The 19328-nt window shown below is 29.4% G+C and overlaps 1 protein-coding gene across 1 annotated transcript in view; it reads right to left on the bottom strand.

The window, feature by feature from the left end:
* Positions 1 to 2472: 2472 nt before the first annotated feature.
* Positions 2473 to 19328, bottom strand: part of LOC116771439 (monocarboxylate transporter 4-like) — a 33239-nt gene continuing 16383 nt past the window's right edge. Inside the window, exons 2-12 of the mRNA XM_061523379.1 lie at positions 10656 to 10842; positions 9444 to 9637; positions 8874 to 9012; positions 7042 to 7160; positions 5162 to 5329; positions 4817 to 4976; positions 4551 to 4692; positions 4175 to 4306; positions 3930 to 4104; positions 3702 to 3854; positions 2473 to 3626 (exon numbers count right to left, since the gene is read on the bottom strand). Of these exons, the coding sequence (XP_061379363.1) occupies positions 3100 to 3626; positions 3702 to 3854; positions 3930 to 4104; positions 4175 to 4306; positions 4551 to 4692; positions 4817 to 4976; positions 5162 to 5329; positions 7042 to 7160; positions 8874 to 9012; positions 9444 to 9561 (1833 nt within the window). The 5' untranslated portion in view covers positions 9562 to 9637; positions 10656 to 10842 and the 3' untranslated portion in view covers positions 2473 to 3099. The remainder of the gene's footprint in view (positions 3627 to 3701; positions 3855 to 3929; positions 4105 to 4174; positions 4307 to 4550; positions 4693 to 4816; positions 4977 to 5161; positions 5330 to 7041; positions 7161 to 8873; positions 9013 to 9443; positions 9638 to 10655; positions 10843 to 19328) is intronic.

Below are 19328 nucleotides of genomic sequence, written 5' to 3'. Positions count from 1 at the left end.
TGTGATATACGTAGGCATATTTCTTTTATTTTTGCACTAGAAATACTATTTGAGGAGATTTACATTTTAACAATATTGAGGAAATTTTTCATTTTGACAAAGATGCTTGAGTGACAAATGTTATGTTCTGACTTAATTTTGGTCGATTAACTAAAAGAATGCTACAAAATTGTGTAAAAAATCACTTATTTTTGTTACGTTAATGTATGCACATAAAGCAAATAGTAAAATAGAGACAGTTTCTCTATATTTTAGATGACAGGATAGACATTCCCTGATATCAAGATAGAATTACAGTTATTGACGTATTTTTAACAATACACGCTAGTGATAAGAACAATACAACTGATACTGAAAAACAATGAAAATTTAACCTAAAACTTGTCCTCTTTGCAAATTAAAATTTAACTTTGGACTATTTCGTAATTGTTATTTTTTTCAAATAGCTAATAAATATTTTTTTATAATTTTATGTTCATGTACACATAATACATACATATATTTAAATATTTTTTAAAAGCCGTAATATTTATGTTAACAAGCTCATTCGAAAGTATAATTCCTTTTTCTTATGAACAATATAAAATCAAATGAAATAAATAACGCATTATAGAGACAACTCAAGTCTAGATGAATGATGGTATGAGCTGTAACGAAGACAGATCGTGTCAACGCGTGAGCGATGTCTTGTTGGATATTTTTATTTGTTCATTTATTATCTCACCTGAACGAATATACTGGAAACAATTTGTGGGGGTAAATAATCTACTTAGTAACTCTTAGAGTGAAATCATCCAGTTTTTAATACTTTTCACATACCTTATCTTGTACTACATATAATAAATACTGACACATCAATACAAATAAATACTCTTCCCCTACGTGACTGGAGAGTAAAGATTAAGAACTACTTGTAATGCTATAAAAATACATACTGTATACTAACTCTTTTTCATGACATACTATTAAAAAATGTCACTCGTTTTCATAAAATTGAATTGAGAGCATTGTTTTTAGTCTGTAAAATACATAATATCAAGAATGTATTTAAAAAACGGTGAATATTTCATCACTACAGATTTATTTGGTTCGTGCAAATTGTGGTAATTTTATGGCTTTATAATAACTGTCTTTACTAAAGGTACAACGTTTTCATTCAATTGAAAGCTTCAATAGATAGTTTAACTTGAAACAAATCGATTTCATGCCTTAACTTTTTTTGACCAATAAGATGTATTTTTTCTTCAACAATCAATTGAAAATCCTGCCAGACTTTTCGCTTTTTAATAAAATAACTGAATTTTATGACTCCCAAATACATTTTGTACGAAACTGATGATAGAGTCACGAGAAAGGAATCTTACTTCATTAAATATTCTCCAAACAATTCTTCTTTTGTCATTTTTATTTTCTCTTCAATTCTTCATTGGATTTGATAAAATGTTTAAGCTATAAACAAATATACTTTAAATATACTAATCAAATATGTCATTCATACGTCACTTAAGTAATATAATTCAAGTATTTGTGAGTCGCAATAAATAGATTATTCAAAACATCCCTATTGCCTCATGTTAGTCTATTAGCTGTGATCCATTTTGATGTAGTCATCTTACTAAGGCCATGCTGAGAGCCATTAATCATGCTTTCAATGTAATGACTAAATCAATCTCGTTGTCAAACAACGATTCATTCAATTTCGTATGTGGTTTAATATTTTTTTTATTAATGGTCTCAAGATTTTAATATAATATTCAAGTTAATATTTGTCAAACCTTAGTTTTAAAGCTCTGTATATTAATAAATATTTTCGATGTTATTATATATAAATAAAGACATCGGATATTGACTCTCAAATCGAATAGCGTGCAGTGAGTCGTATGAAATTAATTATCGTATAGTAGAAGAAATATAAAGAGTCAAACTTATATTCCTAAGAGCCATGTTGAGAATAACGTTTATAGCCGGAAAATCCTTATGGCCACTTCCTTTGCAGAATGAGGGTTGTTTGTAACGAAAGTATGAGGGAATTTTCTATGAATTGGCCCAAAATTTTATGAGTACACCTAAAGTAAAAGTTGACATGTATATTCTATCTGTATCTTTAAAACTCAAAGACGTTTTTATAAGAGTTTGGTTTTATTTTATAAATCCTTATAGCCATGAGTGAATGTTTTTGAACATATATATAAGCGAACTTTAATTTGTACTGTGTTAACTAAGATGAGATTTGTTAACCACGTTTAGGTACTTGGTATTTTGGGGTAGTAATGTTATATTAACTGAATTAAGTTCTATATATTTATAGGATAATATGAATAAAAATATGTTTAACTTTTTTAATATTTAATTTAAATTTCTTAAAATTAAATAGTAACAGGCGTCCACTAAAATTAATAATTTTTTAAGTGTTATGATGTCAATCCGACAAAAATTTTACAAAAAAAAATTATATTGTTTTTAAACAAATATATATATTTTTAAATCGCTAATATTGATCATACTAATATACACCGTTTTCGACTTGTTTATAATTTTAAGTTATAGTTAAAGAAGCCAATTAAATATATTTACTAGGAATTGAAGTATAAAAAGTGGTTTTTATTATTTCCTTTAATTTTGAAAACACGAATTTAATCTACAATTTAAAAGGTCCCATTTATTTAAAGAATGAGGAAATCTGATCTAATATCAAACAATATCTACATTTAATCCCAGAAGGAGATTAGATATATAAAAACTATTTTTAAAATTTACAATGTTTTAGTATTTGAGATAAATAGTGGATATAACAATTTGAAGATCAATAGATTTATAAATTTTTTTGTTACATCATATTTCCATCCTAGCACATAATATCGGAACTTTGATTTTTTTTTTAATTTTCCGTGTGTTTTCACGCATGTATATATTTTAAGAGAAATTTAATATATTGGTTTTCGTTATTGCTTCAAACATTAATTAAACTATCACATTTACTTTTATTACATAATTTCTACGGGGAAAGTATTTACACATATGTTACAACCATTATATTCTGCTACTTTAAAAACGATTACAGTAATCACTCAAAATATTCTAAGAATTTATTTAGGTATATTATACAGAAGTTGTAATTTGTTCGATGAGGTGATGTTCGCGGCGGTGGCAAGGCGCCTTGCAAGAGGCGGATCTACTGATTGTGCTACTACGACGCGCCAAACCTTCTGGGACACTGCGTGATGGACGCAACAAAGCAGCACGACGACAACACTCAGGATACCGCTCCATTGAACAACAACTGCGATTCAACGGTGCGGCGTATGAAAGAGACTTGGGTAAACGCGTTGTACAGGGCCCAGGCCATGCACAGTAAGCAGTCGCACCCCCAGCGCCACAAGCACACCATGCAGGTTCACATCTTGGTGGAGGTGTAATACACAAACACGCCTCTGAAATAGCTGGTGCAGGGGCAGGTGCGGGTTCGGGGTCTCGTTTTGAGAAACCAACAAAAAATAATAACAGAGCTCCAGCAAGTGTTGCCGCTGTCGAAAAGTAAAATCCCGCTCTCGGTGCTTGCTGATTAATATAACCCGTCATTGGCACGCCAACTATAACTGGTATCGCTTCCGCACCTTGAACGTAACCTGCAAAATAGAACAGTTGAAATAGTTTGTGAAACAGTTTACAAACTTATAATTGCCTTTGCTTGTACCACTCACTCCAAACTTTTGTAAAATGTCGTCCCCGAACCCGTTCCATTGTAAGCATTTTTATTGAATACAAAAATCCACCAAGACACAGACCATACATCCAAGTAAATAATACATAGCCATGGTAGCCTTCAACACTACTCAGAGCGAGCATTGAAATACCTGTAAATTAAAATGAAAATAAATCACACTCTATTGATATATTACAGTACATTATCAACATATTTATTCACATACCTATACCTAACATAGCAGTTTGGCACAAATATTGCTTAGAAACGAGACATTGTGCTGACGGTCGGACAAGTACGAGCCCAAAGCCAGCACAACCGAGCACTGCTGCGAATCCCAAAAAAGTCTGAAGCAATACTAAAGCACTCTCTTCCAAACCCTCTTGAAATCCTTGCAAGGCCTATAATAATAAGATGCGATAAAATACCCAAATAAAGTCGACTAATGAATTTACCTTTTAGATTACTTACAAGAAAAAATACGGGGGTATAAAGCCCAAAAGCTGCCAACCCAGCAGCTAATAACAATACCTTTGCTGATCGTGAGTGAAGAGGGCTTAAATCGATAAAAGGCGAAATTTTAGGGGTTTTCTTTTCCTTAACCTGTAATAAAAATAGATTGACAAGAGAAAATTCGGAAATATAACTGAAATAAAATGAAAAATTCTAAAAAATATTTTTATTTACCATGACATATAATTAACAAAAATAAAAAAATGTATGAAAGACCATTATACATTTTGCAGCATGTCAACAATATCAAAATAATATCTCCTGAAGTTTCAAATATTGTAAAGCAATATTAAGTCAAATTAATGTAGGATAGACATTAAGTATTCAAACCAACCTTCCGACGTTGGTTTTTGAGGTGTAAAATGGCACGTCGTTGTGGGTGGTAGAGGGAGGCACTTCGATAAACTGTGCTTAGGAAAAATGCCAATACAAGGACACCGGTTACTGCCTGAAGTCCTAATCGCCATCCCAACTTTCTGAAATTGTTTTACTAATGCTAAACACAAGTTTTGTTAAAATTTAATTATATTCACAATTACGATTTCTGTAATACTTTTAAGTAATCTATTTTTAAAAAGATACATTTTTACAAAATCTTACCCAACAGCTTCTTTATAGGCAACGCTAAATAACGCTATGCCGACTCCACCCCCGGCGTGTGCTACAAGCTCAACAAACTGTCTTCGCCGTCGGAAATAAGTTCCAAGAACTAATCCTGCCGCTTCTCTCACAAGCCCGCAGCCAACACCGAGGACTACGCCTGGTTAAAATCAAATTAAAACCTCAATTTTTAGTTTTACTAAATATACATTAATTTCTATGTCTATATATTGATAGTCCATAGTAGAAATAATTAATTTTTCATAAAATTGCTTATAGTGAAATTAAATGTATAATTAAAATTGAAATAATAGAAGTAATGTACTAAAAATAATTTTAAGTTACCGTAGCTTAAAAGAGTTTGATGGAGTTGAGTGGCGAATGATGTAAAGAGACAGGCGAGGGGTAACAGCAAACCACCGACTAGGGCTGCGAGGCGGGGAGACTTCCTTCGCCCTGCTACAAGGGCACCAGCGGCTCGTGACACTCCAACACAAAGTGCGCCAGCCCACACTGTATATATTTACCTCGTTCAAATAAGAACATAAGGAGCGGGATAAGTCTTAAGAGGTTATATTTATCAAATTATTTTGCTCCGAAAATTTTTTGAAACAATTTGGCTTCTGGGCTGAGAATCGAAATATGACTAAAAGATGCTACATTTAATCTCTTTAAATACATCTATATCAATTTATGGCTAAAGAAAAACTTTTAAAATTTAATACATACATATATAAATTGATATAGTTGCTTCAATATAAACAATTAAATTTCCCAAAAAATAACTGATCCTACAAAAGATACCCAGGATTTATTTACTCTAGACTACACAATAATTTATTTCAGAAGCAATATAGGATCATAAATGAAGAAATCTATCGCAAACAATGTATAAAGTAGATTTATGTGACAAGGTTAGTTTAACTTGTTAGTCGCAATTTCAATTTGTGAGGCAAAGTGAACCTGATAGAATTATGGTCGTCCACCCGCCTCCGCGCGACAAAAGAAGCTATTGCCAAAATTACGTTGACCTTTTAATATTCCGAACAGGTCGTGAATCTTACCAAATTAATTCAATAATTCAACCACATTATTTTAAAGGTGAGGCTGAAAACCAATTTAAAATTTTCCTTTTAAATATTAATGTTTGTTGCTTTTTCGTAACATTCGATTTCATTTAATAATATTTTATTCTTCTTTTTTGTATTTTATTCCTACCTCATAAATTTATTGCGGTATTTCCACAGGTTGGTTATACAAAAGTTTTGTTTCATCGGGAGTGGTTTGGTTAGGTAGATTATCTAAAATAACCAAATAGTGTAATATTGTTTTTATTATATCTACAAAAAGGGACTAGTGACATTAAGTTAACTCTTTATGATAATAAAGTAGTTTTAACTTTGTTCCAAAAAGATAAATAAGATCGCTTTAAAATAAATGCAAACATTATTTTTGATGTTCATATTTAATTCTGAACTGTTCTGATATTTGTATCGAGTTGAGTAAAAATAAAAATCAAGAATGAAATAAATAAAAATTTACGTGAATAACTTGTAAGCTAACATAAAAGTGTATTTTATATTTTGATTGTTATAAAACTAGCTGGCAGTAACAAAGCTTTGAAATAAAAATGTCCCTAAAATGCTTTTTATATATAATATTTGTTTTTAAGGCTACACACACATTTGTTTACATTTGCTTTAAATTGAAGTGCACACCGTAAAATACTAATTACAGCTAAGTGCTTGAAGGCAAACTATCGTAACATAGTAACAAGAATAAACAAGTAAAGACCGTATTGATTTACGGATGCATTAACTCGGAAATACTAATTCTGATACTCCTTTCAAAAAACACTCTCATTAATGATACAATATTTTTTCCTGATTATGTGGACACAATTTTAACTGTTGAAAGCAGTAAAGAATAGATTATTATATTGTCATTCCTTATATCAAGTTAGTTTTATTCTTCAGAATAATAAAATTTTAAGGGTAACTTTTTGTTTTAAAGGTTCTCTTAAAAAAAAGAACATTTGTTTTTTAATCTTTATAGATTAATTTCCTCTATCATATTCATTTAAATGAACTTAATGACAAGCGTTTTAGATATGTTATTATTTATTCATTCAAAATAATGCAATATATATTTCTATAAAATATATTGTTTTAAATTTAATTTGTTTTCCATTCTATTATTATGTTACTATATACGTTGCTGCTTACCGGCGTGATCAGCGGCGGGCCCGAGGTGTCGTATCGCATACACGTGCAATGCGCCATAAGCAAGCTGTAGTCCGGTTGATAGCAAGTGAGCAAGGAAAGCGGCGCCGCAAACGATCCAACTGTAGGAAAAATATACATTGTTTTTCTTTTTATCTATTGAACGGAAAATATCCACTCTCGTTTAATGAAAACTGCAAATATGTATGGCCCTTTGAGAACTATTGCTTGAAATTGTATTACCAATATGTTGAAACACTCATGAAATAAAGATACAGCATAGCACTGGATAAGGGATATAATAATTTTTTAAAACCATAGATCGTTGATTTTTATAGTAAAATCCATATTTTCTATTAATATAAATCTAATTAAAGCAAAAAATTATACAACGATACTCTAGGATTATGAGATTTTCTTAATTCCGTCTCATGATTCTAAGCTACATCTCCGCAAAATTTTCAACTGAATCCCTACTGCTGTTCTAAGTTATAAATAGTTTATCTAACACGATTTTGTTTCATACATTTAGATTAAAATATATTTTCATTATTGTATTAAAGTAATAAACCATTTTAAAGCATATTTGGTGAGTTCTAATTAATAATTTCCGTCCGTTTAAATGTGATAAAGAAGCGTGACGAGGGTTTTGGAAGACTTCTGCGACAATAAATTTTCGTCTCTTTATATGAAGCTAATGGTCTATTTTATGTTTGGAATTCAAGTCGTATTTCACCCTTCTCATTTGAGACATTTAAGGTCAGTTGTAATAAAACCTTGTTCGTATTAAGCTGTCATTTTCAAATAACATATTTGCTCTGGTAAAGTTTTAAAGGGAAATAAAATAATTGGGTTTGACTATCACTGTTTTACATGGGTTCGGGTCTATTATATTCCAAACTTATGCATATAATAAATCAAATAAGCCTTCATATAAATATACAACCCACTAAATCGTTTTAGAATAGCGTTGTGGGTTGAACGTCAAACACTTTTCATTCTTATACAAGAGGTGTAAAACCAACACATTTGTTATATAGGCTTACTTACTTTCTATCACGAACTCATATGTACATGATAATAGTCGTTTCATAGCTACTCTTCTCCTAACATTTAAACTGAGTATAAAAGGGCTAAATCGAATATTGTCTTTAAGCTATTTGTAAATAAATTCATATTGATAGATAGAACGGATATATAACAATTAAACAGGTTCATCCAGGACAAGCAAAAAAAATATAAAGGCTTAATTAAAATCTTCATATAAATTAATTTTATGCTTATTAATTGTTTCAAGTCTGCAATGTTGATCATGTTGCTATACTTACTAAATAGAAATACTATCTCCTATGTAATTAATGAATTGTAAAATTTTTATTTTCATTTCCATGACATATAGTTAAAACGATTATGTGAATAGGTGATAGGTACCGAACACCAAGTTAGTTATTATAACTGTGTGTGACAGTTTAATGTGGAAGATAATACGAGTAATCTTGTTCATGGCAATTACAAGTGACTGAACACAAAATGTGTAAATTTATTTATCAGGATAAATGGAGTGTGAAATCTTCGTAAAAAAATATTTTTTATTTATAAATTACGCTTTATATAACATTATATTTAAATTATGAAATAAATTCAGTAATGATTTTCCATTAAATCATTTCAATATAATCTGATTTCGACAAAAGGTTAAATTTGAAAGATAGCTATTTAAAAGATACAGTAGCTCTTTTTTAATATACTCTTGTCAAAGCTTTTGTTATATCATGTTAAACAAAAGAGCAATTGTGTTCTAGAGCAAGTCTTTTATGAGATTCGTTTTAACATACCCCCAACCTCCCTCTGGATAGAAATGATGCTTGATGGCCCGAGTGTCAAGTTCCCGACGTCGCAGTGCGGGCACTGTGCGGTGCAATGATCGCAATTCACGTTCACGGAGCGCTCCACCGGTCGACTCATCTTCGACATCTGTTTAAACCGCCTTATACATATTATATAAATACCACGATTATTCTATAGCAATAATTTATCTATTAAATTATAGGCCGATTCGCTACAATATTTACTCTGAAACTAAAATAGCATTTTAATATCTTATATATTTAATTTGTATACATCACTTATAGCCTAATTCATAAATTGTAGAATAAAAAAAAAAAATCAGTTATAAAAATTTGTTAAAATTTCAGACAATACAAATGACTATGTTGGTAATATTCATAAAGGAAAACAACCATAAAAATATCTAACCGCTTAAAAAGAAAAAAATTTTTTTTTGAGTTTTTTGTCTAATTCCGAATCGTTAATATAGTAAGTAGTGTTTTTCTCACCAACACAGCTTTCTAATTATTAATATGATGAAGACAATATTTTATGGTTCTTTGTATATCACTATTTACCGTAATGAGGTAAGCAGTTATAGCTATTGGAGAGTGGTCGACAGCGGCAGCGCGGCGGGGCGCGGGGCGGCGGCGGCGGCGATGCCGACGGCGACGGAGACCACCAGCCTGCTTCCATCAGCCCGCCATGGCCGCAATCGCAGCCGCACCCGCACCCGCACCCACACCCGCACCCCCGCCCGCGCCCCTGCTACCTACACATATACACCGTGTCATTTAATAATCAAGAAACATTGTGTTTAGCAAAATAATTTGTAGATTGTACCGGTGATAAAGAAATTAATGTTAACGTATTACATAATTATGTCCTGTTGATGTTACAAGCTTAGAACGAAGAAATTAATAAGAATGGTTTATATGATTATAACATCGAGGATAGTCTGAATGGATTCTTTGGAGATAGTAAGTGTTATATAATAATTACAGTTTTACAATAAAAAATAATAAATAAGTTATAGTTAAATAAAGTGCATGCTGTGTGAACCAACAAAAGTGAGAAAAGAGAGACCTTAGACATAAGTCATAAAAGACATAATTCTGCAGTTTCAATATCATGACTAAAGATCACTTTAAAGACATCACTGAGATTACCCATTGTAATTTCATTTTATACGTACTTTTAAAATTACCTCTAAAATTTTGTATCCTCACTTAATATATGTTAAAAATTAAAATATTTCAAAACATTGTAAGTTTCAAAATTAGTTGTTTAACTATCGTTAAAAAGTTTTATCTCTGAAGACAATCTGCGGCAAATCGTTGAGGGATTTTCTTTTAAATTGTGTTTTACACTTTGTAAAAGTCGTAAACGTTAGTGTTTAGAGAAGACTGGAAAAGATAAAATTGAAACGAAATTGAGATTTAATAGAAGTAGCAACTAGTAGTATTTTAATATCGTACAAATATGTGTGTTTTAATGATGAATTATTAATGAGAATTAATTATTATGTAAATAGAAAAATTTATGTGGAGTTTGAGAGACGAAGGACCCAAAAATAATTTTATTAAAATACGATTTCTTATGACCTTGCACCTACGTAAGAAATTTATTTATTAATAGTGGATTCTAAATTATTTTTAGTATTGACGTTTAACTTATGTTCAACTGATTCGGAAGTTTGCTATCAATTGATTTAATTTTACTAAGAGGATATTTTATGTCTATTAAGTAATATTATTTCTATATTTCTATAATATAATATTCTTTCATACCTGGTGCAAGTACACCTCTCCACACCCTCGCAAACACTATATACACTTCCGCGACGCATTCGAGCCGTCTGCCGTCACAAATGCGGAGAATTCGCACTCTTCCGCATTCTCCCTACGCCTCAACACATTATGAAAAAATCATAACACTCTTCAGTTCCTCAACACTGGAAATGCCTTCATCTTGTACCTATAAAGATAAAAGGGAAAATCACTTAACATGACACTTTGTACATATTTATTTAAGCATACTCAATATATATTCAACACGGTACAAAATGTAAATAGCCAAATTTATGGAGTGAAATCTCCTTAAATAGATGTTTAAATTCAATGTTTTGGACGTGCTTCCTAGAAGAGAAGACGGCGCACAATTTGCATACAATACAGAATATTCTATGTTGAACTTAAGGAACGGGTCAGATTGTATTAATATTCAGGATATCTTTGTTACAAAAACATGATATTTAGTATAGAGCGACATTAACTAATTATGACATTAGTATTCAGAGCAGGTGCTCCTGACAAAGATTAAAATAAACGCTAACAATATTTAATAGGATCGCTATTTCAAACCGATTGATATAAATTTTAATCAAAACTTAATTATATATAAATCAGTTTTTTTTATTTGACATATTTTTAAAAAGTACTTCTAACTAGTTGAACATTTAAGAGAGAATAATTGTAAACTCAATATGTATTTTCGGATTATTTCAATTGACTATTTAAATTCAAACGTGCCACGGCAATAAATCGCAGGTAATGGTTGGGAATACATTAGATATGCACAAACACGCGTTCTGCTCTTATAGCAATGGTCATTCGTTGGTTACAATGTTCTTTGACAATTCATTGGTTCCTTATTGAAATTTGAACGATTCTCAAATATTATTTTCTGTTTTATCCGTTATGTTATATTTGAGATTTTTTTATAAAGTGTATGTTTTTCCATTTTTGATGTAATGTTTATAGTGCGTAACGTTCTAAGTCAATAAAGTAATTTAAATTGCAACTATAATTTTGATACATTGAGCAAAGGTAAGTCCCTGCATAAAATTTCATTATAAATTTGCTTACCAATTTCATGTGGATAATTTAACACATACAAACATGTATAAAACAATTTTCAGTAATCCTTCGTTTTAAAACGTGACTTCGTATGTATCGATTCAAATGAGTTCATTTTATTTTGGTAGAGAACAAAATCTATCTTTCATAAAAAGGTAAACGTTATTTTCCTTATAATCATTATCGTTTTCTTGTTTTTTTTTTTAAATTAATTACCTTAAATACGTTCGCAACTCAAATTGTAGGATAAAAAGTTATTAAAACAAACACTTAATCATTGCAATTACATGTAGTTAACTAGGGGCTTAGCATGTCACGCATTAATTAAGAGAACGTGTTATAATTTTACACAAAGAGCAAAAGTGATAAATTATAGAAGACATAATTTATGTAGAACAGAAGTTACACCAGCCTCATATTAAAAGATAAATGAGTTTTTCTTAGGTCAATGGGAAAACAAAAGTGGAAAAATAAATCTCTTGTAAAATAGATTTTTTTGTATGAAAGCGTTTTAATTTTTTGCCTCAAGACGTCTTGACTTGTTGATATTATAAACAATCAACTCACATATTTGTAATGTAAATGGCAGTAGCCTCGTTCTCTTTTTAGAGAAACTTTTTATCCTGATATTGATAATATGTACATTTTCAAAGGAAACCTCTCTTATGTAAGAAATTATTTCCAAAGTTCTATAATATTCAGATCAATGGCTCAGAAACGCATCGAGAACCACATTAACGGCGTCTTAAAATTTTATTTTAAAATTTTATGTATCATTGCTTAAATTTTTTTTCTAATAATTATTGAAGCTTAGATTAATATACTAGTGTAAATTACTTTGAATTGTATAAACTAAATAATGAGATCTAAGATTTTTGCGAGTATTCATTTAAATAAAACTAGTATTATTCGGATTTACTACGCGGATTTTATTATTTAAAAACTACATAATCCCGACGTTTCGGTTACGGCAGCAACCGTGATCACGGGCAGACGAGGTGTCGGGATTATGTAGTTTTTAAATAATAAAATCCGCGTAGTAAATCCGAATAATACTAGTTTCATTTGTATAAACCAAACCCACTTACAGACTCAAGCAACCCACCTAAATAAGAGGATTCAAAGATTAAGCCATCAAGCTAGTCAGATAGGGCGGGCCACATTTTAGATTTTTTTTATGCAAAATATACATGTTTCCTCAACTTATTTCCTTCTTAGACCAGTTCCGGATAAATATAAGAATTCATCATATACATATTCCCAGTGTTCTCGAAAACCGTGTTACAAACAATTTATGAACGCTACACTCAACGTTCCTTATAAAATACAGACATTTATTATTTAGAAAAAATGAACGAAACATATTAATCAAAACAACCTCGCAGTAAATCAGACACAGGATGTCTGAGTAATTAATTAGTTTTATGTTTGAATTACGGCTTAATTGTATACAGTAGTAGCTGAAAGCACCTTTTCTTGTTTGTTATTTGCATAGTTTAATACAATCTATGTTTAAAACTGTATTTGATCGTCACGGCTATGAAATATGTTACACGATATTATAGGTTCTTCGCAAATAACTAAGATTGAATAGCTATCTAAGTTGTTTGCCAAAAAAATTTGTTTTGTTAGAGATTTGCATCAACTATTGATGTACTGTAAATTTCGCGAGATGACCATATAAGAATGATTACTATCTACCTAGGCAATTAAGTGTTATAGAAATTGAACTTATTCAAGTTACTGACACCCATTCTCTCTGAATTTAGAAAGAAGTTTGACTAACTGCTTCTTTTCATTCGACTGAACTACAATTATATCATAATTGATCGTTTTTAAAAGTATCACAACTTTCGATTATAACTTAGATATTGGTATTGTATAGATACTTCTGTTGTCATTGATTCTTTCGTCTTTTAACACTTAGAGAAAGCAGATTAAATTTTTAAGGCAAAGCTTTTTGTACTGATTAAATATTTGTATAAAAACTTTAGCAATGTAACCCATCATATTTTCTAGTTTAAATATTCCGTATATAAAAGTACCCTATTTATTCCACCAATAATATACATAGATATAAAAAATCAACAGTACAAATATCATTCCAATTTACTGACAAACGTCCCGTTTAAAAGTATTTTTAATTTGTACATTCAACTTTTCAACATAAATCTTAACATCAAACATGACCTGAGACCTTAATAAAACGTACGAAGGTTATTTTGTATTACATTCCACACGAACAGGTGCTCTCATTATGAAGACGGTTCCCTCATTTAATCAGACAGAGAAAGAATTCTCATTTACACATATGTATTGTTACATAAATGTGAAAATGAGCAGTAGTTACATTCCCAATTAAGCTGCCTAATTTTATTTAGTACAAAAAGTATTATGTTGTTTAATATCTATAAACAAAAAAATTTGCTTTGACATTGAATAACCTCTGAATGTACGTAAAAAAAAATGTAATACTTTGGAAATTCTTTTTACAGTTTAAGATAAGAAACATTTCTCATTGTATTAATATCGTTTTTGTATCATTTTATTTAATCGACATAAAAAATAAACAGCGGTACATACATTATTAAAGATATTGCTTTAACTTACTTTCGTATCTCAAATTTTAAAAACCATGCTATACAGATCGTATTTTTGTATTAATTAAGTAATCTGATACATAAGAATACCAAACAGAAGATCGTTTCTGTATTCATTATCTATTCAAGAATAATTAACGAAGTTGAAAGCAAGATCGAATTGATCTGTTTGTTTATTTGTTATAATATACGACAGGACAGATTTTTTAATTAAATAAGTGTTGTACTTATTATTTTTAGTTGTAATCACGTTACACTTCTTATATTAAGTATGACCTGTCAATATTTTTTTTGTCTTAAAAATATAAAAAACACGTTGGATAAATAATGTGAACTAATAGAAACAAAGTCTTAACACATATCTACTTATTATACATCTACTATTGACTTTTATAGTTACTCTGGTAAGTTGGAATATTAAGATGGTAATAGTTTTAATTCTTTGCATTAGTTAATGATTCCGTAAACGTAAGTAAATGAACTGACAGTGAAAAGGTAAAAAAAGCAATTAGTTTCATAGTTAATATAGTCCTAGACTAACAATTGATGACTATTGAATTGAAAACAGCTTCTAAAGACCAGGCCAGACAGCAATCATACGATAAGTTTATTAACGTTAGAAATAGCTTTTCTAACAGAATTGTAACCAACATTAGTTTATCTGAATATATTTTGGTGTTAAATGGTTATTTAATGATTTATTTAGTTTATTATTCCTGATTCTGAAACTATAGTCAACCCCACGTAAATGTACATGTATGTAAATCTAAATCAGTCACTTTTTCTTGTCTTTATAATTCTACCTGTATCCTTATTGTATATTTCGTATCTTTTTAGTTTATTTTATTTATTATTATTTTTGATTAAAATTCACATTTTAGTGGCTGGCACAATCATCTGTTCCGATATTATTGAACGCTTCTTGTAACTAAGTTTGATCTTAGTGTATAAGCAAGATATATCTATTGGAGTTGATTTAAGGGGGTTGTTCAATTGTATAATTTATGAAACTAATAAGTCGCTGGATACACATCTGTAGACACGTAGTTTAAGAGCTTTCAGACAGTAATTTAAATATATTATTTTAATATACTACAGCAATATCTCAATGACGTTTCATTGCATTTAATATTCTGTGTGGTTATAGTCTTAATAAGCCTTCACATTTGCGTTTGAATAGATAATTTCATAAAGGCATACAAGAGGTGTTACATATTTGAATAAAAGGCTGGCACAACCACTCCTTTCTTCGAACAATAGCAAATCTTACTCCTACGATCCTGTAGCTGTATATAATGTGACAGGTTATATTTAAATATGTGCATATTTAATAAATTATAGCATCATTTAATCTTCTCATAAAAGCCAAAACGGGAAGACGTTTTATGATAACCCAACCAGGTCTTTTAGTCTTCATATTATGCACGACATGTTTTAAGCAAATTTAGCTTATTTATATATGTACATACATTACAAGATAATGACTTTAACCATTTATTCGACCTACGTAAGTTTAAATATTAATATTCTTCTCTCTATCAGAAGGTCCAAAATATAACAAATTACTTAATGTATTCTTATTACTATATGATTTTGGTGATAGTTGAGCTGGAAAACTGTACCTAATTGTTAAATTTTTTTTAATTATATAATCCAAAAATGTTGTTCCTAAAATTTTATAATTATGAAAAAAAATCAAGTAATTATACAAAAAAAATCAATAGTTAGTCAGTTATAACTCACTCAGTAAATATTTCTTTAGCAATCATTAAGCCCTAACGCCTTTTGTGAAAGTGTCAGTTTGGTTTTCAGTATTAAAACCATACATTACTTGAATACAAATGAAGTGATCCTATCGTTTCTAACTTTTACATATTAACTCACCTAAAATGCTTTACAAGGTAAAAATTCTAAGCGAAATGTCAGCTATTTTTTAATTTAACTGAAATTTACTCATTTGAGTAAATCATATTTTATAGCTTAACAGATTTAAAAATTTTAATATCCCATATAATTAAAGACTTAGTTCATGTATTTATTGACATTCTATAAAATAAAAAGTAATGAAGGTTTACTCAACATTATTAATTAAGCATTGCTTATAGTTATCTAAATTATTTTGCTTATCCGTTATATTTTTGTATTTTTTTTTTAATTCTATAACGTATACTGTATTGTATGCGATGACAAATATTGATCTTTAAGAATTATTATTACTATAAAACTATTTCATTTCACTTCTTACGAACCACACAAAGGTTATTCCATCAACTTATATACGACCTAACCTTTGAGTAACAACGTCTCAACTAAATTATTAAAGTTTAATAATTGAATGCCGTAACCAAAACTAAAAGCCGGGAAAAAGTGACTACTTTAATTTCAAAACGTTTTTATTCGGATATGACATAGATGAATAGTTTTAAAAGTGCAAAAAGTTCAAAATGACCACTAATGGCCACTCGTCTGAATCATTAATCTTTTCAAAAGAAATAGTGGAAGCATTTTGGTACTTTTATATGACCTGGTGAAAGCACTTAAGTGTTGTATTCCCAAAATAATTACTGCTCATTAATAATATTTGTTACAATCTGTCATATCTCTAGAGACCGACATTACTCCCACTCATCCTATATCAACAGTGGGAGATACATTTAAGCTCAACGATAAATAAAAAAATTATAGCCCTTGACGAGTTATATTTACTTGGCAAATTTTTATTCAAGCTGAATTTACTTTCACAGTACAATTAAAAAAAAATGTATTATAAAAAATTGTTTGTTAAAAAGTTTAAGTGCAAAGGCTTTTAATTGTAGTAACATTTAAATAAAATAAGTTCGGTCGACTTTTTTGTTTAATTTTCGTTGATATTTTTTTGTTTTAATAGAAATCATAAAACAGCCCTTACAAACGCCACATATCAACACAAAGGTGCAGTTAGTTTCTTAAAATATATTCAGAGTATATGGTTTATGAAATATTACATTCTTTCCTCGACTTATGCTTCATATTTAAATTTTACTACCGAACTTTTCAATTTAAAGATTATATTACAGTATAATATTTGATTATGGCTCTATTGCCAACAAACCATATGAATACATCTAATCTGATTTCGTATTTTTGCGTGATTGAGTAAAGATAATATATACGCACGAACACGCACAAGCTCTTATATTTATTAAATAAATAGAAGTAGGATGTGTTGATGTATAAAAAATCTGATTTATCATAAATACTGAACAATAACTTATTATTGTGTTTACGCATTTTGTAAAAACAGTAAACAGTAAACAATTCTTGACGTTTAATCTGTGATTGTTATAAAATAAACCAGGTAACGAGTGACTATTTCATATATAAAATATTTTATGTGATTATTTCCAAACAATATTATTAAAATCCCTTTATATAGTAATATCTCACCATAGTAGCATTTATGAAAAGAACATCCGTTTTAATCTCACTATATTATAGTGTAGAAGGTGTCGGAACCATTAATGTGAGTGTTACATCAGGTTCATTGGTGCACTGAATAAACTCCACAGTGAATTGCAAATGCAATCGAAAGCAATTGATTCCTTAACGCCACTACACTTCACAAAGTACTTACTTCCGATCACGATTGTACTCCTTTTAAAATGAAATTTTGTTGAAACACAATTAGCACTAATGATTGATGAACGGTCTGAAACATTAATTTCAATTTATCCCAGTAATTTCATGAATGTGAGATATTAGACTGCTAAGGTATTCGACACTTGGCTTAGCGGCTTCCCTTTTGATCCTCTGGGATACTTGACCAAAAGATAAAGATCTTTTATGGAACAAATATTTTTTTGTAACTTTCATTTTAATTAATACACAAATAAATCGATACTCGATTTTAATAATTACTCAAGATTTTTTCAATTTTTGAAGTATCAATTTCAATATTGAGGCAAACTTTAAGGAAACCTTTAAATAATGTATAAGAATAAAACAACAAGATTATAATCTATCATCATTGTGTAACCATCAAAAGAAATAAAACCTGCTTCATTCTTAAAGATTGATGTTTTGAACGTGTGGTCGTTAGCTTCCTCTATTCTATGGATATTCCCTTGGTTTAGAACCATACATATGGAGTTCAGAATAAAGGTTCCTAATACGAGTTTCATAGTCTCAAGTTACATAAATCTTTTAAACTACCAAAAAAAAGTTTTACTGAAATTTATATGAGAAGAACCGAATGAAAAACGAAATTAATTAATAAAATGTTATATTTTTGTTCATGTCAAGACAAACAAACAAAACAAAAAGAAAAATTACCTATCAACGAATTTTTTAAGGTTCACTCAAGTTTAAATTATTAAGCATGAATATGTGAAAAGGTCTTTAATCAGTCTTTTTGGCTTCAACTTACAACTAACAAGAATAGAGTCATATGTATAATTTGTAGTTAAGAGTATAATATTTTCATCTTACCATTTCATTTCATAAATTTCAATTTACAACAAATACAATTCATACCTTATAAGTCAAAGACAACTCGCCTTGAATACCCAACTCCTTTAATGAGTTTCCTTTGACTGGTAGAGAAAATTTGTGAAAACTTTTATATAAGAAACTTTTCTTGTTCAGATTTAATTATATGCAAGTTTTACATAAAGTAACATTGTATATCAAATGATATTAAAATAGGTTTTACTTCAAATAAAATTTAAATTGTATGTATTTATATATGACATATTAAACGACCAATTTGTGTCTTAAAAAATGGTAAGATGCAACTTTTCTTTTTATAAAGAAAACAATCATAGTACTGTTTCTAAGTATACGAGATTTTATGATATGTTCATTATATTCCTTGGTACATTAATATTGATTAACGCAATTTTTATACATAATTCAAGGAACATTGGTATCTCCTGGGAAATATAGTTTTAATACTAAGAAATAACTCTCCGTTATTAAGACTTCTTGGATATTTCATGATAAGATGTAGAAATGATTTAAATACTAA

Source organism: Danaus plexippus, chromosome 17 (genome assembly GCF_018135715.1).
Source record: "Danaus plexippus chromosome 17, MEX_DaPlex, whole genome shotgun sequence".
NCBI classification, from domain to species: domain Eukaryota; kingdom Metazoa; phylum Arthropoda; class Insecta; order Lepidoptera; family Nymphalidae; genus Danaus; species Danaus plexippus.
This window is presented reverse-complemented; position numbering and strand designations above follow the sequence as displayed.